Source organism: Plodia interpunctella, chromosome 3 (genome assembly GCF_027563975.2).
Source record: "Plodia interpunctella isolate USDA-ARS_2022_Savannah chromosome 3, ilPloInte3.2, whole genome shotgun sequence".
Taxonomy (NCBI): Eukaryota; Metazoa; Arthropoda; class Insecta; order Lepidoptera; family Pyralidae; genus Plodia; species Plodia interpunctella.
Window position 1 is genome coordinate 6,582,844 of NC_071296.1, and position 24,224 is coordinate 6,607,067.

General features: G+C 37.4%; 3 protein-coding genes across 4 annotated transcripts; 1 reads left to right on the forward strand and 2 right to left on the reverse strand.

Moving 5' to 3' along the window:
* The first annotated feature begins 132 nt into the window (after positions 1–132).
* Positions 133–18,023, forward strand: LOC128683578 (uncharacterized protein). 2 transcript variants are annotated; one of them, XM_053769337.1, is made up of 12 exons: positions 133–622; positions 6,483–6,675; positions 8,499–8,706; positions 12,226–12,382; positions 13,021–13,275; positions 13,707–13,890; positions 14,420–14,662; positions 15,515–15,710; positions 15,977–16,167; positions 16,532–16,710; positions 16,955–17,323; positions 17,457–18,023. In XM_053769337.1, the coding sequence occupies exons 1-12, from the start codon at positions 557–559 to the stop codon at positions 17,640–17,642; spliced, it is 2,427 nt and encodes an 808-aa protein (XP_053625312.1). In that variant the 5' UTR covers positions 133–556; the 3' UTR covers positions 17,643–18,023. The 2 variants fall into 2 exon arrangements, with proteins under 2 accessions (XP_053625312.1, XP_053625313.1); XM_053769338.2 differs by lacking the exon at positions 133–622 and adding an exon at positions 4,289–5,280.
* A 353-nt stretch (positions 18,024–18,376) lies between these two features.
* On the reverse strand, positions 18,377–18,656 carry sloth2 (sloth 2). Its single transcript, XM_053769358.1, has one exon. It carries the CDS (start codon positions 18,654–18,656, stop codon positions 18,450–18,452), a length of 207 nt encoding a protein of 68 aa, XP_053625333.1. The 3' UTR covers positions 18,377–18,449.
* Position 18,657: 1 nt separating this feature from the next.
* sloth1 (sloth 1) lies at positions 18,658–18,876 on the reverse strand. Its single transcript, XM_053769357.1, has one exon. The coding sequence runs from the start codon at positions 18,874–18,876 to the stop codon at positions 18,658–18,660; it is 219 nt and encodes a 72-aa protein (XP_053625332.1).
* Between the last annotated feature and the right edge of the window lie 5,348 nt (positions 18,877–24,224).

Below are 24,224 nucleotides of genomic sequence, written 5' to 3' on the forward strand. Positions count from 1 at the left end.
TTTTTGTTTTATCACCAAACATGAATCCTACTTTAAACGGTTACTGAGCTATAAGATCTAAGAAAAATGTGAATAAACTCTATAAATATACTTATTTAGAATCATATATTAAAATCTTCAAAACATCAGGTGTTTATTCAGACATTCAGACATTAGGTGTTTATTTTATACTTTAATTTTTTTACTTATGGTCATAAAATGAATATTCATGAATGTTTTGACCCGCGAGGCTGCTGCGGCGTCGACTTTCGATAGCGTTTAGCTTATGGCCGTGCGACTGGCTCGGGAGAAAGTTAACTGTAGTGCGCGTACCCGTTACAGCCGGCGCTGGCGCCGCGGCTCAGTCTGCGCCTGCGCCGGCGACGCGAGATACCGCGCGTACACGACGCGCTTCGCACAATGTTTACATCGCGCATGACCCGGCAAACCGATAACAGAAAGCGACAGTGTTAAAGCTCATTCTAAAATCTGTGATTAGTGACCAGTGAGGCGAGCCTGAGTGGGTGATATTAGCGGTCGCAGTTCAAAGTGCAACGGCCGAGACAAAGGACCCGTGATGACGTTCTCTGGAAGCATGAAGGAGAGCAAGTCGCGCGGCGTGAAAGACACATGGGAGTCGGAGGTGAGAAGCGATTTCTACTATGATTGTCTCGCGCCGTTAATGATGTATCTGGCACGCATGTGATTCATGGTAATGTTATTGTTTCAAGTTTCATTCGAAAGTTTCAAGTTTTCTCATTAACATGCGAGACGCTTAATTGAATTTTAACAGCTTTTATAAAATGGATCTACAATAAAACTTAAATGGCTGATCGCTTTTGCATCTTTAGTGAAGATATATCTTATTGATGTCAACATATTATCGTATAATAGGTAGCATTTCGCCCGCGTGAATTTCTCTGCGAATGCGGAACAGACGATTTTCATAAAAGTTTCAGCCCCTAAAATAGTCATTTGGGGTTTGATTTTTGAAAAAATAAGTAGGCTATGTTTGAAGTTAAAGATTTCATCAACTAAACAGCTATCACGGCTAAACCGCTGCACCGATTGGTCTAGCGACAGATTATAATGTTAATATGGATTATGCTTAATCGCTGTGTCTGCAACCGTTAATGTTTAAGAAAGTAATCAAGGATCTGCTATATTTTTTAAAACTGGATATTCAAAACAGTCATAAATATTCCTTTCCTAGTAAATTATAACAACTGCGGTCCTGCTCCTAAAGGTGTCTATGATTGGAAGTTTTGTGGTGTAGTAATGTGTACAACGTCGAAGTTTCACATTCACTGCAATCGTTTCATGCCTGGTGTTTGTCGGGTCTCAAAACATGATCCCAATAGAAATGTTTTTTTATTTAATTTTATAATTACCAATTTTTTATCAATATTGAAATAATGCTGTATATAGGTATTGAAAAAGTATAAATATATATTGGGACAAATCACACAGATTGAGCTAGCCCCAAAGTAAGTTCGAGACTTGTATTATGGGATACTAACTCAACGATACTATATTTTATAATAAATACATATATAGATAAACATCCAAGACCCGGGCCAATCAGAAAAAGATCATTTTCCATCATGACCCGACCGGGGATCGAACCCGGGACCTCTCGGTTCAGTGGCAAGAACCTTACCACTGCGCCACCGAGGTTGTCAGTACAATAACATATGTTTGTAATCGAGCACTGATAAAAAATAGCTATAAAATGTACCCTTAGAATAGACATGCAATGGGTACCTAAACATTAAACTAAGGTTCGAGATAAAATGAAAAGAGACGTTTAGCAATACGAAACTACAGAAAACGTGCAGTAAGGCTTTTGCGGCGCGACAATTTTATCTTTGGTCACGTTTGGACTACATACTTTACACAGGAAGTAAAACGCTTGGTCGTTTGTGAGTATTCTGTCCTTGCCTATTTACGACCGCCTCTCACCAATCTATCTATAAATCAGGTAGGTACCTACTATGATCGAATATCTCATATGTAATGTGAACGGGTGTTGCAGAAATTGACTTCTAGGTACCTAGGTAGTTCTATGAATTTGTTCTGTCAAAAAATTGAATTTAAACAAAATGTAAAATTAAGTATGGGTTGATATTATTTTATTTTTGATAGTATTTTATTGTATTTAATTATTTACAAATTTATAAATTTTAGATAAAACATTATCTATTACTTAATAAAATAAATGTTCCGAATAAAGCAGACTTCCTCTTTGACGGTGACGGTAGTGACAGTAGATTTTGCTGCATTGGTCCATGGTAGAAAAAGTTGATAAAATATTTATTTATCCATCTATTCTTCATGACCAAAGATAAAATTGACGCTCGATTTTAATTGTCGCGTTATCCTATAGTTTATGTTTGAAACTGACCTGAAAGGCCCTAGTATTTACTAGTAGTCCTTCTGGTAGATGACTTATTTCACCACTATTAAAAATAATAGACATAGATGTAGACATAGATGTATTTTTATAACTTTTTCTCGGATGCAAACTAATACCAAGCCGGGTACCAAATACGTATTTGGTAAGTATACAAACACAAAAACAAATTGTTTTATCTGTTCCATGTATACAACCTTGGTACAACTTGAATACCTGGATTTAGATTCGACCACATAATTATAATAATAGATTATAATAAGTTCATAGTTGCTGTAGTATATCTAAACGTTATTAAATACTAGCTGCGCCTCGGGGCTTCGCTCCCGTGGGAATTTCGGGATAAAACGTGTCATTCCTGGTTATATTCTGCCCGTGTACCAAATTTCATAACAATCGGTCTAATAGATTTTGCGTGAAAGAGTAACAAACGTAAACACGTAGTAAACAAACATACACACATCCTCACAAACTGTCGCATTTATAATATTAGTAGGATGAATAGCGAAAAAAATTATGGAACTTACCTACCTAAAAAACCAAAATTTTACAATTATCTACGGAATGAGGCTGGAGATGAGAATACATCTGCCTTACACCTTCGCTTCGTCCATGACCAGCTTTCCTGACTCATGCTGCGGATATGGTAGGCGTTTAATTAATTTAATATAAACTTATGCATCTTCCATGTGCAGTGCATTTGTGTATCTAATAAATATACATACCTACGTGTCGTTGTCTCATAGGACAACCTTGGTATAGAGGGTGTTCCATATAAAATCAAAAGCTAAATTCATAATTTGCGCACTGTTTGATGTGTTTAAGAACTATCTAATCTTTCCTTGTATTTTTCATCTCAGTTGGTAGGTATAGCGTTTATCAATCTAATGTTTAAAATATAAAGTTACCTACCTGCCATCTGGATGAATTTTGTGCGTTTTGTTACTCTCCATAAATATAAGTTTTCTTATACTTATAGGAACCTAGCTGTATGGCTTCTTAATGTTCGCTTCTTATATCTTAGTAAATTTTTCTTGTACGTGCCTAACCAAATAAAATGACCTACATTCGCATGTTAGGAGACCCAGTTGCAAGCTTAGGTGAATAATGTTTTTTGTCATTTTGGCGTAAATTCTTTGATTTCAAATTCCTAAAATCACGATTCTCTAGCTATTGGGTATTGTCAATGTGAATCAGCTGGGCGATCGGAAGTGTGTCAGTAGATAACGGCAACTTGACGGCACTGTGTTCCGTGATCCGGGTCGTCGCCGGCGCAGCCTGCTGACCACTCATTCTACGCCTTTTGCTCAAACGCGTGTCAATTCGCATGTTTCACACAAAAATCAATCATTTCGCTGTACCCGTAGATTCATTTCCAGCATGTTCTAACGGATATATGTTGTGGCTATATGATTTTCAATAAATGAAAATCTTTTCCTGAATAAAGTTTTATTTGCACAATAAATAAAGATTGATTCTACCTCAGCTCATTGATTATCAAAGTAGATAATAAGGAGTTAGAATAATGACAGATATTATGTCGAATTCTGTAAATGCTCTCCTCAAATTATGTAAATGCTAAATAGCTATTGCTTATTATTACAAAATGTATATTTAATGACTTGATGAAAACATTAAAAGTTCACGGTTTTTAGGAGGTCACGAAGTTCATCACAGTCACAAACAGTAGGTCTGTAAAACTGTATTTGGTAATTTTGTTACAAGGTTAAATTTCTTTTGAAAATTTACATAGGTTTACCTATGTAATTAAGCCCAGTTCTAAGCCTGTTCTAAGCTCAAGTTTTAATCTGACCACAAACGTACTTTACTAGCCAACCACGACGATGCGACGCTCAGCTCGGTCTAGTTACGATCAACTATCATATAACTAACAACTTATGAGATGAATGACCAATTCACCATACGTTAGGTATACATGGTAGGTATACGCTGCTTTTTTTCTTATTTTCTTTTTCTTGTAATAATAAATTCGCTGTATGCTAAACCAGTAAAACTAGGCGAACTCTATCTACTCGTATGATATTTTCAGCTCGAAGGAGCTGGGCATGCTAATATTACTAGTTGTTTTATAAGAATCATCTCTCATCTCCCGGGGCGATGTTTACATAAATTTTTGCCGATAGCGTGCGTGTAGCTAAACACTATGGTTTAAAACTGGCACACTGAGAATGAAAGTGAGGGTGTGCGCATTGTGAGCTAGAGATCTTAATAGAAAAGGCTGCAACTTCTGCGCCGGCGCCGTATCTTTGTTACAGCGTCGTCACACAAAAACGTGAGCGCGATGTGGGTCGCGGCAGGTGCACACTGCAAGCGCCTGCTCTGCAATCTGCATACCTATACACATACATACATTTACCTGTATTTTATAAAACTTATCTATCTAGTACCTGCCCTGCTACCGTGTGCAATGAAAAACAAATGTACCTAATTTTCACTAAAATTTATTTACAAAAAGTCAATAGAGAAAACACAAGCACGTAACTATATGCCGCTGTCCTTGTGCGTTACCATTACAAAGGTACCTTCGATGAAAAGGAACTCGTTCGAAAATGCTACAGAATATCTCTTTGTTTGGGCCATGTTTGTGTTCAAATGCCATTTGTATGTCAGGCTTGTCACGTTTTTGTGTTTTTGTTGCGGTTAGATATAGGTACATAACTCGGTCCGTGCTAAATTTTAATGATAATTCGTTGTTCGGTACTTGTTTGGAAATTGTGAAACTTTGAAAGGTTGCCAATATTGCCAATATCTTAAGCTCGTAAAGCTTCTTAGCCCTAGGCTCTTTAAACGTATATATCATGTAAGTAAACTGCTTCATTGTGAAGGCCGCCTCAAGCTTATTCATCGTCAAGTTCTGTTGTAAATAGGTACGTAGTTATGTTACAATCTGGCTTCAACCTTTAAAAGATAGGATATACAAGGGCTAATAGGTGTGTGCACATAAGTTTACCCGAAAAATATTCAAAAGGATTTTTTTTAAACTAAGAAAATGTATTATTAACAATCTTTAATCGATAATTAAGAATTATATATCCAGAACGGCACTAACTGTTTCCCATAACAATTGAATACCTCTAGGGCTGCTATCAGATCTGACATTCAATTAAAGCAATGAACTGTGCAGTGGTCTGTATTGACGCAACACAAGTAAGTAGGTTCTTGCCATTTGATATAAGCAACGTTTCGGAGATAACCGTTTCGAAATTACTTACTCTACCACGAAAATTATTGGCGAGAACGCCAATGCTTTACAATGTGTTGTAAATATATAGTTAGGTATATACAAACAAGCATCATCAATTATGAAATACGAAAAAATATAGAAGGGCTTATATAGGTTAGGTAGTATACCCATAGATTTATCCTAAGTTAGGAAATTCTAGGTATTGAAGAGGATTCATAAAAAGTAAGGAAAATTTTAGTGACAATCTGCTAGTATTGACTTGTAGAGCGTCCGCGTAAATAAATCTAGTTGTTATTAAAGCTATCCAGACTAAACATAACTCAAGACAGTAAACATTTCTGTCATGCAGTCTAACATAATATGTAGGTACCTACATAGGAAGCCGCTGGCATTAAAACATCACCATTGTTGTAAATGTGGATTATATCCGGCGTAAGATAATAAAAAGTTGATATAGCTATTTAGAGACCGGAAAACCTATGTAGTATCACTTACTTACCTACACTTACATTTAAATTACACATATCAAGAAATAAATACCTAACCTAGGTTAGGTATGACCTAGGTTATGTCATATATATACAACTAGGTTATGTCGTATAAACAACACAAATCAAGGTTATTTTAAAGTTAAGGATTTGTAAAAGGATAAATATATTATATAGATTAAAGCGGTTCTCTTTTTACTTAATTTGATTTTAAAAATAATGAGCCTCTGTCAAGACGCATATTACAGTTAGTTCTTTACAACCTTTAAAATGTTCCCGTAAAATAAACGTCATTATTTTTACCAATTTAACACAGCTGTTACTGAAATTCGATTCAGAATTTAAAAAAAATAACGAAGACTTTGAATAGAAATTTACAATAATTTATTATTGTTAGCTCGGGTATGGCTGGTCACGCAACGGGCACCGGCGGTGCGCGCGACACCGCGGGCCGGAGTCCACCATGTCGGTTAGCAGCGACATCCGCTTCACTCGCCGCAAGATGAGCCGCTCATGTCGAGGATGCTGCGCGGCCGCTGCCTCGCTGCTAGTGCTATTGCTGCTGGCTGCCGTCGCCGTCTACCTTGGCCGTAGGTACCTCTTATTGAACCAAGTCATGTCAGATGCCTTTGGGTGACGTGAAGAAAGTCTGACACCAGTGTTAGCAATAAATAACACACATTAGGTATAAAAAGGAGAACCTGGTCCACATTTTACGGAACTGGAATAAGTAAGTATTTAGGTAGAAAATTTCCTCGCGTAATCTTGAGTATTCGACATTTACGATTGCAAAATAGGGCTTCTTGCCAGTTGTTACAAAATAATGCATTTTACCTGCAAGAACCTCTCCTTGAAGCTGTAGAGCGTGCAAATAAGGACAAACTGCATTTCTTGATAAACTATTGACGAGAGTAGTCCACGAACGTGTCGTAGTACGAGGTGTTGGTTTATTATAACGAGTTGTTCGCCGCGAACTTAGACCTCGCGAACAGAATAAAAATTTACAAAATTGTGAATATTTCGATAACGACCTAAACTTAAAAATTCTATTGGCAGATCCTACATACCTTTTAAATTCAGACAAACAACGGTTCGAAAGTTATCGCGTAACAAACATACATACAAAAAATGTATTTTTGCCCCAAGTCGAATTGTAGTACAACTATGAAACAAGTTTACATGTAACCTATACCTATACATACCTAGTATTGTTAGTAAACAGTATACTTACGCCGTGGGCCGAAGCGACATTTGGAAGGCCCGTCACCGCGGAGGCCGGGCTGCCACAACCTTGCTCCGGCAAGCACAACAAGTGCACCTGATATGCTTCGCAATCATTGAAAGTATGGATATAAAGCACCAAAATAAAATTACTGTCTGCCCTACATGTTGTTACTTGACTTGTTCGGTAGTGATTGGGTGACAGGACTGTCCCCCAATCTCAGACGGCTGGTTAATTTAAAATATCCTTAAACTCGTGTTATTGGGAGATATACACACACTTATATTGCCTATTAATCTCTCTCTTTCTCAGATTAATAGTTTTCCCAATCACCTTTAGAGAATTCCAAGATTAATGCATTTAATAAAGGACTAGAGTGAATGTGAAGAAAAAATCTTCTGTGTCAGTGTCACAGTAATGGGACCGCACCCTAAATAACATTTCAGACATACCTATAGAAACCTGTCTTTTGATACAAGTATGTACCTATGCGTATCTTTGTATTGCTCTTTAGTTCAGCCTGACATTTATCAGATATTATCGATATATTATATGTTGTACTAATACAATCTAATAAAACATTACAATACCTGAAAGTAACTTGTAATAAAGTAAATAATTAAATATTTCGAAAGTTATTTGCAGTACCTACGAATAAGAAACCACCATTATTACGACTCTATTACAATAGGAGCCTGCGGTTAGAAGACATTTCGTAATAAGTTATTTATCTCAGATTTCAAATGGGTACATTGTAATCACAATGATCACATATTTTAATTACTTAGGTACATGTGACAACGACAACAGAGCTGCCAGGTCTTGGGGAAAATGATAAGGAGAGGTTATTTTGCAACTTGAATGTTTCGAGACTAAAGGATTAATTTCTTAATACTGCGAATGGTTTATTCTTTTTAATATGCAGTTTTTAATTTAAATTTAAATCTCGACAAATCTATGCCTCCTATAAAGAATAAATAAAAATAGAAATAAATTTATTCATAGCACTAATATATGTAAGTACATCACAGAAAATGAACAAAATTTTAATATTATACAAAGGTTTACACATTAAATATGCTACAATGGGTATCAAAGTATTTCCATGTAACTACTTAGATAATGCCTTCTAAGTTTGTACTTAGTAAGGTCAATTTATTTACACACATATTGGCTTTCCATTCTTTGCAGATATGTACCTGTTCGGAGACCCACTGAACCGGCAAACGTTTCGAGGGTCGTTCGTGATCTCCCCGGGGGCGGAGGAAGAGGTCGGTGACCCCGAAACGCGGGGCAATGCCACCAGGGAGGGCTTTCTACAGGCGGCGATCACGAAGCTCTACCGGACCTCAGAGCTGAGGTCTTGCTTCGTTGCTGCTGATGTATTGGCTTTAGATAGGTAACTATTACCCAACTAATACCTCACAAATAGGTAGTATCTACGTAATGAAATCGAAATCGCATTTAGTTACATTTAAGTTATAAAAATGTGGTTATGATTATCATCCATCTATCTTACTCGTAAAGCAATTTGTCAAAAGTTGTTTATGTGTATGGACTTTTTGTTTAATACATTATGGGCAATTTAGAGAAATAAGTACTCGGAAAGTATATTGTCAATAAAACAAGTAATTCTTGTAAATCACGTTTATATTTCGTCGCCGCCGGCGGCCGTTTTTGTGTTGCGTTAGAGAAAGCAATAAATATACAGTTCGAATACTAAATATCAAATAAGTAAGGGGTTTGCGTGGATTATTCAATTCATTAATTTTCACGATAAATATTGTTTTTGCAACAAATTCGATATCAATCGTGTAGCGCTCGACTGTTAAACTGTCAATTTTCTGGCGTGTATTTTAAAATAAAATGATTTACAAGCACGTAACTTACCTGCTTAATCTTTTTATAATTTCTGCAAAGTAAAAGTCTAGTATTGCAAATATATGAACAATATAAAATTGAATTGTACGATGAGGGTGTAAGGTTCAGATGCATTGATGATGATGCACTTGCATTGTCATTAAAAAGACGTCAACGATCTGGCGACCAAGATCACCCGTGAGAATCACAAAAACGAAGAGTCAACAGCTGTAGCTACATGGACGTATACTATTTGCAGTTTGCGCTTGGAAATCTATATCTATATACTTATTAAATCTATATGTTCGTAACGAACACAGATATAATACTTTCAGTGCTAACGAATAAACTAAAAATCTGATTTTAATGACATTTGCCACAAACTTCCCGCTCCATTCCAGAATGTTTTCATCTCAATATTATTTTCAAAATTTGGTACAAACATCAACAACTATCGGTTGATAGGCGCGCATACCATCTAGAAAACATTTTTTTAATAATAAAACACTGAATTTTAATTTTATTATGTAATGCCACCGGAACCGAACCGAAGTTACATAATTTTGTGTTTTTGAAAGTTGGATGATATTTGGTTACGCCCGCATTTCAATTAGGTAGATAGTAATCTGCCCGTAAACTTATAAAAATAAAAATCTATAGGTAAGTAATGGACGAATAACGAATTCTTAACCAATGAATTTATAAATCTAAATAAATAGTATTTCGAACTAACTTTTAGAATACTAACTGCCCGTCCCGGCTTCGCTCGGTTAAAACCATAATAAATTATACACAACTTTCCACAGGAATCACCATTCCCTATTGGTGTAAACAGTACGAAAAACCCGTTTTTGAGTTTATCGCGTTCATACAGACAGACGTGACAATTTTTAAGTTAAGGCGGGCAGTTAGTGGGCGAGGTGAAGGTCTTATTTCTGAATATGAGAAATGCTTTGATTTTGACTAGCGCTTTGTTTTCTCACAGATTCTTTTTGAAACGTAACTACTTACATATTTATATTAGGAGTAGGTACAGAAAACGACTAGGTAGTTAAGTATCAACCAGTTTTGTTACACTTTGCATTTGGTTACTAATTTAAAATACCGGTGGAGCATAAGATAAACTATATACTTAGTTATTTGCAGGTACCTAGATACGACACTGTTAGAGAAAGTTCGCTTTCTCGAAATCTGGGGAATAAACTGTCGTATCGCCAGCACTCCATATACTTATTCGACGGAAATTTAAATCAAATAAAAATTATACGCTCAGGCGATTGATTGTTTCAATTTATATAACTGCCGGTCATCGCACCCATGATGGGTGCTCTCCACCGTTAGCCAAATTAATTTATCAACAGCGAATAAAGATGTCAATCATCACATTTAACTATAAGTAGTTTTGTTTTGCAATACAGTTACGTTACAGCATCTTTATTTCTGTGAATAAAGTGATAGATGCATTTACGATATCGTTTTAATCTGGTGTTTTCATAAAATAATTTTGAAAGGCTTTGCATTACCTAACTAAAGTATCTAACTTTTATTATATAGTTAATCAAAAACAAAACTATAGTGTGATTCCGGAAAGGGCAAGTAAAAAATGTCCGATTTCTGTGCGGAGAATGAACCTATATTTACAAAATTTTAACGCAGGTAAAGACATAAATGGCCGAATCATCAAAGCATAAGTAGGTAATCTTGCAAGGGTAAAGTTATCCTCATGTGATAGAGGGATTTCTTTTCTCCTTATACTCCACAACTCTGTATGAGCCTGATCACATAAAACGTGGACAAGTTAATGCTGATTTGATCATAACGCATTACAAAGTACATCGGAAGTCACGTTGCTGTATTTGACATAAATACCGTTTTAGACGTGCGTGTTCGAGCGATATGCGGATTTGATATGTGATATTGACATGAGAAAGTTTAATTCATACGTGTTCTGTTTCCGATTGGAAGCTTGCATTCGACATGCGTGTTGCGTCGGACTTGGTCCACATTGAAGGTACCTACGATCCTGGGTTAGTGTCACAGCAATACGGACATGTAAACAAGTAGGTACTTTCGCGGACAGAATACAATTTACACAGCACAATATTTATGCAGACCTGTGACAACCTTTGCATCAATTCGTTAACAGAAACTGCCATGTTTTTATGTTTTTCAATTTCTGAATAAACTATTTTACATAAATCAATACATATAATAAAACAGTAGAAAAAAAATCGCACAGGATTGAATAAATTTACATAAAAATAAAATTAGGCGATAGAGTCACAGCAACAGAATAAGAATTTGAAAAAATAATGTCTGTCTGTTTGTACACGCTAATCTTCGGAATTACTGGACGGATTTGAATGAAACTTTTTTGTTAGGTATATAGCTATTAAGCCTGATGAGCCTTAAAACTGGAACACCTGATGGAGAATAATGATGGTACAGCTAAACTATAGGAAATATTGAAATGACGCCTTAACAAGTTATTCAGCCTGATGAGCATTTTCTGTTGAGGTATAAAAATCGAAGATCTGGAACACCTGAAGAAATAGTTCAGCTAAACTATAGAAAATATACTTTTTCAGTCTGATTAGCATCCTTTGTATGTATAGGTATCGTTACATTTATCTGTACAATTAAATTTCTCTAATAATTTTGACTCCTTAGTAAAAAATATTCGGCCACGCGAACAAAGTCGCAGGCATCAGCTAGTAAGTAATAAGTATAGTGGAAATCTTAGATAGGAGAGCATATAACTCTCTGAATAGGTACCACCGCCTAGGCAGTTATTTATCCTAGTTAGATATTTAGTTAAAGAATGTGTGTGAAAATCTCACGCGTGTCGTGTAGAGCACACAACAGAGCCAAGAATACTATTTGTAAACAAAACAATACTTATCTATGAAATTGCTTATTGTAGTTACACACATAAGTAGAACTATCGCGTATTAGCTATTTTATTTCATTGCAAATGGAGACGTAATCAGAGCCCTACGGGAACAACAAGCCTGATTTTTGCTAAAAACTCGTATCTGTAATGCATGTTTTATTGCAGTGCAGAAGATGGCATGCGTGTGCACTTCGAGATGTCATTCGAGCCTATCTTCACAGCGGTGAGCACAAGCGAGGTGCGAGCCGTGCTGGCGAGAGAGCTGGCGTCTCCTGATTATCTCCGCAACGTCACTGCGCTGCCTGACACGCTGCTGGTTGAGGTAAGGTCCTTATGATGACTTATCATACGAGCCTATTTTCACTGCGGTGAGCACAAGATAGGTGCGAGCCGCGCTGGCGAGCAAGCTGGCGTCGAGGTAACTCGGCTTACGTTTATTCTCAAGGCTGAAACAAGCAGTTGTGAATAAGAGGTTGAGGAGATTTCTTGATCATAATTCGTTACAAAATTATGCTTGAAGTGAAGAAGATATATCTTATTATAGTAAGGAAAGCTAAAGTCCTACCTACTTAGTTCTGTAAACGTATTATGTCATTCTGCCTACCTATTTGTTGTTGACTCTGTTCGAGAAAAAATGATTACGACAAACCAATAATACGTATTCCCAATACCTAGTTAATTTCAACCGAAAAAATATTATTCAGACGACTACAATAGTAACGAAGCGGAACGCTATCTCCGAAACAATGTTGCAATTTTGATCCCTAGTGAGATAAGTCAACCGCAATAAGTATTTGCAAATTCAACAACATAATGCATAGGTTAATATATTTTAAAAAAATTTCACGTACATATGCATGCATAATTTTGTGTAATACCTATGTGTATCGTTATCTAAAATCATTACATGCTGTGCGGCACTAGATCTACCTACTGAAATATATCCATACAATTTTTCAGGAAAATTCAGCTATATCCCTAGAGCTTAAGGAAACGGAAACCACAACAGACGACACGCCGACGACCGAAGCTATTGCAGAGGTCGTGGAAGAACAACGTGAATGTGCGCTGGTGACCCTAGGGTTGTGCTCACACCTGCCATATAACACTACAGCATATCCCAACCTCGTCGGCCACCAGAGTAAGGAGGCGATGCACGCTGATCTGGTCGCCTTCAGAGAGCTGCTTGATGCCGAATGTTCACATCTCGCTCAGGTAAAGTGAAACTATTGTAGGTACACTTTTTTGCGTGTCGATGACAAATATACAAACGCTCTTATCAACATGATCAGCCATTTTTAACGTCCCGCCCGAACACAGGCCTTCCTGACATTATCTTCCTTGATAATCTCTCTATTCGATACTAAATATTTTCTTGCCATAGCCGAGCCACTTCGATGGCTTCATCAGAAACTGCCATCTAGTCAGTCCTAATTATATAGTTGGCAAACGAATATACAAAGTCATAAGGATATTGGCCTGGGGATATGTAATGAGAAATTATCGTTTAGATAACCTGTGGATAAAACTTTCATGTAAGTACCTAAATGAAATTAAAACCACCGGTTGACTTATCGAGGGGTAATTTTTCTCCTCTCAAATCTTACAAGAGTTCTAACTTTTGAATATACCATCTTCCTTTTCAGGACTTTGTATGCCAACTTCTGCAGCCGCGGTGTGATCGCGACCACCTGGTGCGGCCGTGCCGGGCGTACTGCCGCGCCTTCCACGCGGGCTGCGGCGCGCGGCTGCCGGACCGCCTGCGACCGCACTTCGACTGCTCGCGCTTCCCGGACTACTTCGGACCTGGATCCTGTACCCCAGAAGCAGGTTCGATCTTTTGTTCGAAGATGCTAATTGCTGGTATATACAATAGTATTTTTATACTGTTGGGGAAAAAAGCAATTATCACAGGTTTTTCTTTGTGAAGTTTGGGAAGCCCCAGGGCATGGACGTAGGAAGGTATGGGTAGGCGGGGACAGCTACTCCCTTAGAAGAGCAGTTGTTCGCTGCTAAACTTACGCTCTGACGAGGTTCATGCCTTGCGAGGTTTCTTATAAGATCTAAGAAATTAACAGATTTGAAGCGTGGCTTGTAAAATCCACCAATACGGAATGTTATCTCTTAGTTAAGTTTTTTTTAACATCATTCTAAAAATCACTTAGTACAAGGATAGCTTTTTTTATTTCTTATAGAAAAAATAATATAATATGAGATTTTCTTTGGCTACCCATTCCTTACCCCAGGGCAGTGGATCCGACGGCCAATCGTTAAATCCATCCTCAAGCTCAAATTAAGGTACCCTGTCTTCATGATTTAATATCGCATATATACGCATAATATTATCGTATCCCCTCAGACTGCAGCGGCGGTCTCCAGCGACTGGCGCTGTCGCGGCGCGCGTGCGACGGCGTGCCGGACTGCGCGGGCGCGGAGGACGAGCGCGGATGCGCGCACTGCGCGGGCGCTGGGGGCGCAGGGGACGCGGGGGGCGCGGGGGGCGCGGCGCTGCGCTGTGCGCTGCACGCGCGCTGTCTGCCGCCGCATCTACGCTGCGACGGCACGCCCGACTGCCCCGACGGCAGCGATGAGGCTGGTTGCTGTTAGTATTTTTCAATAAGTACTATTATTGAATCTGACTTCTTTTTGGGGCTACATAGGTGTCATATTATTAATCGCTAAATAAAAGAAATAGCAAACATGTAATGGTGGCGCTTGCCTCTATAAAGAAGGTCTTACATAAATAATTGTGAACTCACCTACACCTCATTCTACTTGGGGCAAAAATACATTTTTTGTATAACTTTCGAACCGTTGGTCCGATTTTGATGAAATTTAAAAGGTATGTAGGATCTGTCAATGGAATTTTTAAGTTCGTGTGGCAACAAAATCGGCTAAGTCGTTTTTGAAATATTCACAATTTTGTACAAACAAAAAAAGCGCTACTGAAACTGTGCGCTGGCTCTACTGTTGATTATACATGCATATAATGTACTAAACAAATATAGGTTTTTAGTAGATCCATAAAAAAATATATAACTATAAGGCATTTTATATGTAAAAAGTATAATGTAAATTAAAAGGTGCATGTTGACTATTATTACTACACAAGCATATTAATCCTTATGATTAAAAGTTATTTCCTCATCAAGATAAATTTTGTCTTTTACTGCACATAAATTGGATGAATAGATTCTGAAATATCGTAGAATTAAAAAATACGCACGCCAAATTATTTTATGTAGGTACCTATATATTGTTGAACACGGCACGCTGCCGTGTGAAGCCAAAAGACTGTAACTTTGAAAAGGGTGTTTTGAGATATTTGACATCATCATACCTATCTTATATGTAAAAAAAAAATGTATTCGCGAGGTCTACGTTCACGGCGAACGACTACTTAGTAGAAATAGAATAAAATTCTGTATATAAAATTTCCATGTCATGATTTCAGTATGGATCGCTCGATCCCTGGCATCCTGGAGACGCGAGAATGGAGAGACGACGCTTGGGGCGGTGCGGAGCAGAGCGGGGTACGCGGTGTGGGCGGAGCGCGGGCGGGACGGCAAGATCTGCGCGGCGCCCTACGACAGCGACAAGCGGGCGCTGACCAGCGTCGCCACCTCGCTGTGTAGAGCTTTGACTTTCAGGTTCATTTTGTCAAAAAATAACTGTAAAGCCTGAATTGAATGACTGAAATTATTTATTTCAGACTGTGAACATACATAAACAATGCAAATAATTAATAATTTTATTCAAAATTTCACTTTACTGTGCTACTAAACGATATTGTTGAACGGTAGAATACACAAAATCTATACTCTTGAGGGTAGAGTACTAATTTGCTGACTAGGTAGTTACTAACTCTGCCGCCATCTATGAATGCATAGATATATACGTATTTATTACCTAACAGGTCAGCATTAAGTGCAGAAGTAGTGCCTGACTCTGAAGAAGAAATAGAACTGGAGCATAATGAGACAGAGACGGCGATAAAAGAAAGGCCAGAATATGTAGAAGTTGTGGATCCATTTGCGCCGGAGATATCATTCCAAAAGAGCGATTGTCCGCAGCGGAAAGTCATTAAAGTCACTTGTGATAACTTGGGTAAGTTAACTTTACCTATTCGAAGCCCCATTTGTTGTGGTATTTAAAAAAGGTAAATTATTTACCTTTTGATTATTATACATATATTTATAATATTCACTTCAAAAATCAAATACTTAGCATATTGCAAATTAGTCATTTTGTAAATCAGAAATGACATAGTTTGTTTGCTACCTACTTACTTATATTGATTTTTAAAGTTTTCATCTCAATAGAAATAAATAATAAAAATAAACTGATTGTGTGCTTTTACGTAAGTATATAATACGTTATAGTTGTTACAACCGGTCGGACTCTCGTACCGAAGCTTCCTTTAAATATTTTTTTTGTTATGTACATCAATATATTAATGATGCTTGTTAAGAATGCGGAGTACCATCGGCCTTGGGCAGCCGGGCGCGGAGCGGGGTGGAGGGGCTGAGCCGGTCGGGCGCTCCGGGGCACTGGCCCTGGCACGCGGCGCTGCTGCGCGCGCACGTGCACGCGTGCGACGCCGCGCTCGTGCACCCCGCCTGGCTTGTCACCACCGCCTCCTGCTTCCAGGTATTGTTCTCAAGGCAAATACATTATGTAAGATACTTGGTGGCAGAATCACAAAGCTTCGTGGTGGTTCTGAACTTTAACAAATTTTAGGTTTTAGGCTAACATGGTGTTTAAGAGCTGTGGAAAGTGATGTGGTTGGGACTTGCCCACTGCTGGCTAGCAAATATCGAGTCGCGAGATAAATTCAGACCATCATCCTAATTTTATTTCTTTGACGCAACTGAGATGTTCATTTAATGTGCAGGGACAACCGAAAGCTGAATGGACTGCTAGACTAGGAACTGTCCGAATTCTAAGTACAACCCCGTGGCAACAAGAACAACGTATCGTGGGCATGGTCCGATCGCCGGTAGAAGGCAGCATGTTAGCTCTCGTCAGATTGGAGGAGCCGGTCGAAATGACAGACTTCGTGCGCCCTCTGTGTTTGCCCGAAGAGAATGTAGCCGATAATGATAACAACAGCGTTTGTAACACACTGGGCTGGACGAGGAATAGGGACCAGTTGCAAAGGGTACATGTGACCATCAGTCCGATGAATACTTGCGAGAATGTCAGCATTGCTACAGTGAATGGAATATGTGCTGAACCTCTTTATGACCAAGATGATTGTGACGTAAGTATAATCAAATTTAATTAGTGTAAGAACCCATTGCATTACATATACAATTTGTTTTGATGTGTAATCTATGAAAATGATACACAATAATGAGTAAAACATTGTGATACATTTCTATTGTTTTTTACAGGAAGAAGAATATGCAGGAAGTTCTATGATGTGCTTCAATCATAAATTAAAGCGCTGGTCTTTGATTGGAGTCAGTGGATGGCGCATTGCATGTTCCAAAATAGGACTTGGGAGGCCAAGGATCTACGACGCAGTTGCATCACATGTAGATTGGATTCGAAGAACCATCTCTAATTCTGCTAGATGACCATAATTAATCTACTTGAAACTTTTGAAGACTGTATGTAAACTAAATAGGTACCAGAGATAATAATTATGTCAATTGGTTATTTTAGAATCCAGTACAAATTGGATATTAAATAAAAGTATATGTAATATCTGTATTTTTATATAAATATGAATTGTGAATCAAAGTACCTACCTATGTTGTAAAATACTCAAGGTTTAAATCTTAACATCTTGTTCAATTTTAAAACTTTTATTACATGTTAATGATGATAGTTATGTTTTATTATTACTAAAAATTAATTACTTTAGTAATAAGATTAATTTATTGCAATGTATAATATTAGCACTAAATTTTACTGTAAATAAATTTTTATGAATACAACAAATTTAGAAAATTTTATTTCAGAATAAAAGTAATGATTCCAGAATTTACATGTCTACGTGAAATTTTAAATATTTATCAAATATTTTATGAGCTCACATACAATATTTGATAAATATTTAAAAATTCATCCTCAGAACCCAATATCAAAATTCAATAATGGGTGTAAATATTTTTATGAATGCATAAGTAACTTCAAGTAAGGTCAGTCCAAGGGCATGTTAAACCAATTATCTGTCTATTATAGTTTCTCTGAGCATTTTCCCGCCTTTTTAACACCCCTATAGAATATTGTAGCTCAGGGTCCATAGTACAAACATTCAATTTGTGATATGAGTGTTATTATAGACACACAAATAAAAACTACACCATACTCTACATCAACATGTATTGATTACACTATTAAATTAATCTATATTACATCACTATCACTACAATAATAAATTATTTCAACACACCTTCCTCTTTTAATTCTTTTCTAATATTTGCTTGCACATGGTCTGGGAAATTCTTTAGCTCGTCATTTATATAATTGTGTAAATCCTGCAAAGGTTTATAGTACTGGTGTACGACCTGTGAACCAGTGAGCATAGATAGCATAGCAGCTGCAGTGAAAGACAGGTACTGGCTCCAAGTCACACCGGCTGGCATATTATACTGCTGAATATTTTCTAATCTTCTCTTCAACTATGTCGTGAGCTTGACGTTTCTTGAATGTATTATAAAAATTCACTTCACCGACTCGCCAATTTATCATCGAAAACTCCAGAGCAGCTCCCAATACAAAAAATATTGGCAGAAATCTATAAATACCGAAGGTTTTCTTTCCAGGCCATTTGTTTACAATCTTATGAATCCAGCCAATTCTCATTGCCTTGAAATAATAAAAGTTTAGGGAACGACTAATCAGTTTAAAGGCTGGTAGAAGTAAGACAAAAATTTATCGCAGAGATATTTTTAACATCATTTGCTATAATTTCCTTCCTTACTAATATAACCTCAAACAACAGAAGACAGAAACCCAACAGAAACCCCAAAAATCAACTAACCAACGTGATGTCAATGGCAACGTCAATTTTATATCAAATGATATATCAATGTCAAAATTTGATTGATATCAAAATCTCAACCTTAACGTTGGAAAAATCATGTTTTTGGCGAACGATGGAGCCATGAAACTTAAAAAAAAATTGATCTGAGATCTAGGTAGGTAAGGTACAATGCTGAGATATGACAGAAATATTTTTATTCTCTCTTCCGGAGTAGGTAAAGTATAATTACCTGTATGTGGCCCACAGATATAACAATGTTCATTATATATCTGTGATGTGGCCGCATACATCATGCATACGTCTCTCCAAGCGGCCCAACCTTTTTTTTTTGTTTACGCAGGCGGGATTGCATTTACACACTGAGTGTGGGACTCCCGGGCCAAGTGCCCGGACTACCCACTAAAGCCCAGCGTTTTCGCACATGCCGTTAGTGGGGGCGCCATGGAATCGCGAACATTCTACCACGACGCCCCCCGGCGTTGCCTTTCGGCACCAACCAGGCTAGCCGCATGCCATCCAGTCTGGAATCAGACCGGAGGCAGCGGCTCTCCTAATCGCCGTCTGGTGATAATGGCCGTTGCCGGCCTCCAATGTTGAGCAGGGATCCATTGCTAGACCCTGCTGTTCCCCCCCTATGGGGTATAGGGGGGGAACAGCAGGGTCCAGATTTGCTAGCGGCTAACAAGATCCCTAAACGGGGAGGTATCATTAAAGACTAGGCCCTTAGGCCTTAACTGTTTTATACCAATACAGATGTTGCTTACGCCTTCTTTATTCTTCAGTGGACTATAGCCACTTTTATTTAAAAAAAAATTACAAAAGACTTGTGCTAGAACCTTTTGCCTCCTCAATGAAACGAGAGAATAAACAAAAAAAAAATTCTAGATAATTATTGTCAATGTCATGTCAGACAGAAAGTTAAAATGATCAATCAAATCTTGAGAAGTCGGTCGATGGTATATCTTGTTTGAAACTTTCTTGTTGTTGTTTCAGAATTAACACTATAATAAAAAATAATTTGAAAACATAATATTTTCACCGTATTGAAACGGATGGTGCTTAAAATATTACGGATTTTCTGTCCAATAACAGGTTTCTAAACGAGGATTCGTCGATTCGCTTGTTGGATTTGAAAAATAATATAAGTACTTACCTAATAATTTTACCCATGGTTCTTCAAACACCTTTATGAAGAAAGATCTAAGAGGCGAGACAAGCATGTGAATTCACTTCATAACATTATCTTGATTGATCTAGTGAATAGTGATATGAGTCATAGTAAGAATTTTAAAATAAAACATAAGCAACAATTTTATGAACATGTAGTTCCTATTAAAATAACAGAGAGTAGGAAATTGAAATTACATGCCGAGAGCTGGGGAATAATCACACATTACTATTTGGAATCAATTAAAATTAACTGTAGTAAAGAAGGAGTAACATCTACTGTTGCAATGTTGAAAGTTGGCGATATTTCTGGACAAGTTGTATGTGTTTTAAGGGGTGGTGCAGTTGGGGCTTTATTTGATCTTTCAGCTGATGAGTGGTTGCAAGTAGAAAAGCTTTGTAATTATGGTCAACAGTTATTTTACAGGTACTTCAAAGATGGACTTAAGAATAGTTTCAGTTATGAACAAAAAATATTTTATAATTTTTGTGCTAGCAATCAAAAAAATAATGTTCTTGTGGCTGTGTTTCGCAGAGGTATAAACCAAAGAAACAAAGATAAAAATGATGCATTTCTTGAAATTTTAGAACTCACAGAATGTAATGGGTACATGTTAGACCTGTATATAAATGGAATTAGAAATAAATAAGTTTATACTTATTGATTAAATAATGTAATCAGGAAATAAAAATTTTTTTAGCACATCTTTGATTCTCATTTTGTAACTTAAATATTTAATTCTGTCTTTAATCAATATTGAAAGCTTTGGTATTTATCATAAAAATGTGTTAATATTATCCATGATTTAAGAAAGAATAAACATGTGTTTTATCTATCCTGCTTAATTAAAAATTATTGTTAGTATTGAAAAAAATATTACAGAACATAAAAAAAAATTGTACAATATAATTTTTTTACACTATGCTATATAATGGATATTTCCCAATAGTACAGTCAACAGCACATCAACCTACCCAAATACATAGCTAACTCGTTATTACCGCGCCGCCGCACACTGGTTCGAAAATCGTATATGGTGGACTTAGGGATCAAAGTGCAGCTATCACGCTGATTTTTTTTTTACATACTCCTTTTAACAATAGCTTTGACTTTTGTTAATAAGGTTTTTGCTAAAAAGTGCATTTTCATATTTAAAAAAAATACTGTTTATTTTTTTGTATGGAGAAAAAGTAATAATCATAAAAATCTTTGAAATGGTAATACTGTTAGGCAGGGCGGCTAGTAGGCGTTATAGTCCGCACAATTCTCAACATTTTATACCTTGAAGTCATATTCATATGTCTGCCGCTTTGGCGTCCACAGCGCTTGGAAATTTTCCTTATTAAATATATAGGCATCATAAACTAAATTACCGTACCCATACTACGTGACCCGTTCAGAGGCGGATGGGGAGTCTTTTAAAATACCCGTACTTGATCATACGAAGGCTGGGGGGGAGGTCAGGATTACGATGAAATTTTTGATTGAGATGAAATTTCATACTATTAATGATGAAACGATTATCTTTTTAAAGCAAGACCTTTGCGACAAGCACACAAAATTTATACCGTGCGAGAATTTTATACATTAGATATTGACTATGTTGCCCAAGAAATATGAAGATATAGATGGTAGCCCTGAAAAGAGCTTTTGTAGAGCTCTGAAAAGAGCTGTTGTAAAGCTAAGAAATATGAAGATATATATGGTAGCCCTGAAAAGAGCTTTTGTAGAGCTCTGAAAAGAGCTTTTGTAGAGCTCTGAAAAGAGCTTTTGTAGAGCTCTGGAGAGAGCTGTTGTAAAGCTCTGAAAAGAGCTGTGATATTGTGCACACTAAAGAGATGATTATTCCAAAGGATTTGTCTTATCCACTGAAACTTCGTCGATCTCCATTTCTGCTTCTTCCTCTACCGCTGATTCTAATAAGTCAATAGCTTCTGAAAATAATTTTAATTTATTGAATTTTGCATACTTTGGCCTGATGTGTGATATATATGGATCCGAAGTTATTAAAAAGTTATGAAGAATGTCTTCATTATTCTGAATCCTTCCCATTTTCCGAGTGTGTTGCTCCCTTGTATTTCTAAATTCCTTATTTCTTGCTTCGGATGCTTCTTCCGACATTATTCCAATAGGCAGACAAGAGAAATGTCGGCAAATATCAGCCCCATGTATGAGCAGCTTGTGCACACTTGCTGGCATATTGTACCATGGATAGAGGTGTACAAAAAGTTCAGCTGTCTCTCTGCAATATTCCCGGAATTTCTCGATGTTGATGGCATTCCCAGAGGATATGACCTGCAAGATCACAGCGAAATGCCTAATGAGATTCTCATCAATCTTCGTAATCTGTGCACTCTTCTGGTATTCTCTGAAAAATTTTCTTGCAGTGTTGCCATCGTTCGTAGTTCCGAAGCCCTGTTTAACAATATCTATCAAGAGTCCCATCTGCTCTTTGAATTGTTGTTGCGTGAAATCCTTCCTTGCTTTCTTGAGGTTTTTATTTTCACCTCGTGCACACCACATCTCGAAGTCCATATTGTACGATATGTGCAATAGACACTCCATGCTTCTGATCCACATGTGAAGTGTAGAGAGTCCGTACTGGTACACCTCATCCCGAACTGGTCTTGAGAATACTTCTGGTAAGTTATTCATTTCACTGGGTTTTGCCAGACATATATTGCAAGTCGCTGCAGATGGAGTATCGGTGATGATTGTAGCTATCTTGCCATCAATCATCGTCATGTGCAGATCATGACTGATCTCGACTTCCCCGCATCTTGACACAGTCAGGTTTCGGATTTCTTCTTTCATCGCAGCTTCTTCTTGTTTGATGAATTCGCTGGTTTCCTTTGCGAACTGAAACTTCACTGGTCTACAGTAAAACGTGGAAGAAGGTTTTGGATTTTCCCAGATCAGCACATTGTCAGACTCAAGCTTTAATGGCACAAGACTCGTCATGAATACTGATGAATCATCGAAGTCAGGTTGCCCGCTTTTCTGTCTGTAATTACTTTGTGCTGAAGATCCGTCGAATCCCCATTTGCTGGTCATTTTTAGATGTCCATCTGGGAGATTTAGAGGTTCGCCAACAACTTGCAGGATCCTCTGTACAGTCAAATTCAGTAATGACTGCAATTTCACCTTTGCTCCATCTTCAGTTACTTCAATATCAGACGTATCCGGATAGCATTTCTTCTTAGCTTTCAACAGTTTGTAGTACGAAGGAAGCTGTGCAGAACCTTCGTAGTTTGTCAAGAAAGCCCTTAGCGTCAAATATCTCCATTTTGACAAATCCAGTGAAGTAGCAAGGGCCAAAGCTTGATCTTCCTCGAGAGTTTCCTTCTTCTCCTTGTGAAACAAATATGTTTGAACTTCGTGTGCTCGTTCTGGGTTTTTCATAAGGTGCCCAATCACTTGGGCAAGGTCGATTTTTCCTTCCGATTTCAGGTTAGAGACGAGAGCAAAAGACAACTCATCTGCTGTATAGTCAGTTAATGTACCTGACCGTCTTTTTTTTTGCTTGTTTCCCAGGTCAGAAAATGGTTTTCTGACCGGACTTTCTGTAGAAGTGCTCATATCCTTTGTAACAGAAGATGTGGATGGAGTGACGTAATCTGTAGGCTCTGGTAGCTGATTTTCTTCCTCTATGGTATCTTCAAAAATCTTCGCGAGATTCAGGTTATTGCACACAGGCCACTTGATTCTTTCCTCTAACCAGCCCATATGTTTATTCATAAATGTTTTCTGAGTTCTGTTTGCCGCGGTCCATCTGCGATTCAAGTTGACAGTGATGGATCTTGAAAACTTTAATATTTCTTCAGAATCTTGGTCACAAACACTGAGTGGAATACCAGCCAAAATCGCTTGATGGAGCCTTTTATAATCCTTGAGGTCGCCTTCTCGTAGAAATATGTAGAAGTCCAAGTTGGTTCCAAATCGAGTCATGGTATGTAGATGATAATAGAGCGTCACTGATTTTATGGAGATGTATCTTCT

What these genes read in the sequence shown, in the direction of transcription:
- sloth2 (XM_053769358.1), bottom strand. Translation starts at nt 18,656, where the DNA reads ATGCCAGCCGGTGTGACTTGGAGCCAGTACCTGTCTTTCACTGCAGCT.
- LOC128683578 (XM_053769337.1), top strand. Translation starts at nt 557, where the DNA reads ATGACGTTCTCTGGAAGCATGAAGGAGAGCAAGTCGCGCGGCGTGAAA. An exon ending in TGTAGAGCTTTGACTTTCAG is followed by an intron (nt 15,711 to 15,976) that starts GTTCATTTTGTC and finishes ATTACCTAACAG; the next exon opens with GTCAGCATTAAGTGCAGAAG. An exon ending in CCACCGCCTCCTGCTTCCAG is followed by an intron (nt 16,711 to 16,954) that starts GTATTGTTCTCA and finishes TTTAATGTGCAG; the next exon opens with GGACAACCGAAAGCTGAATG.
- sloth1 (XM_053769357.1), bottom strand. Translation starts at nt 18,876, where the DNA reads ATGAGAATTGGCTGGATTCATAAGATTGTAAACAAATGGCCTGGAAAG.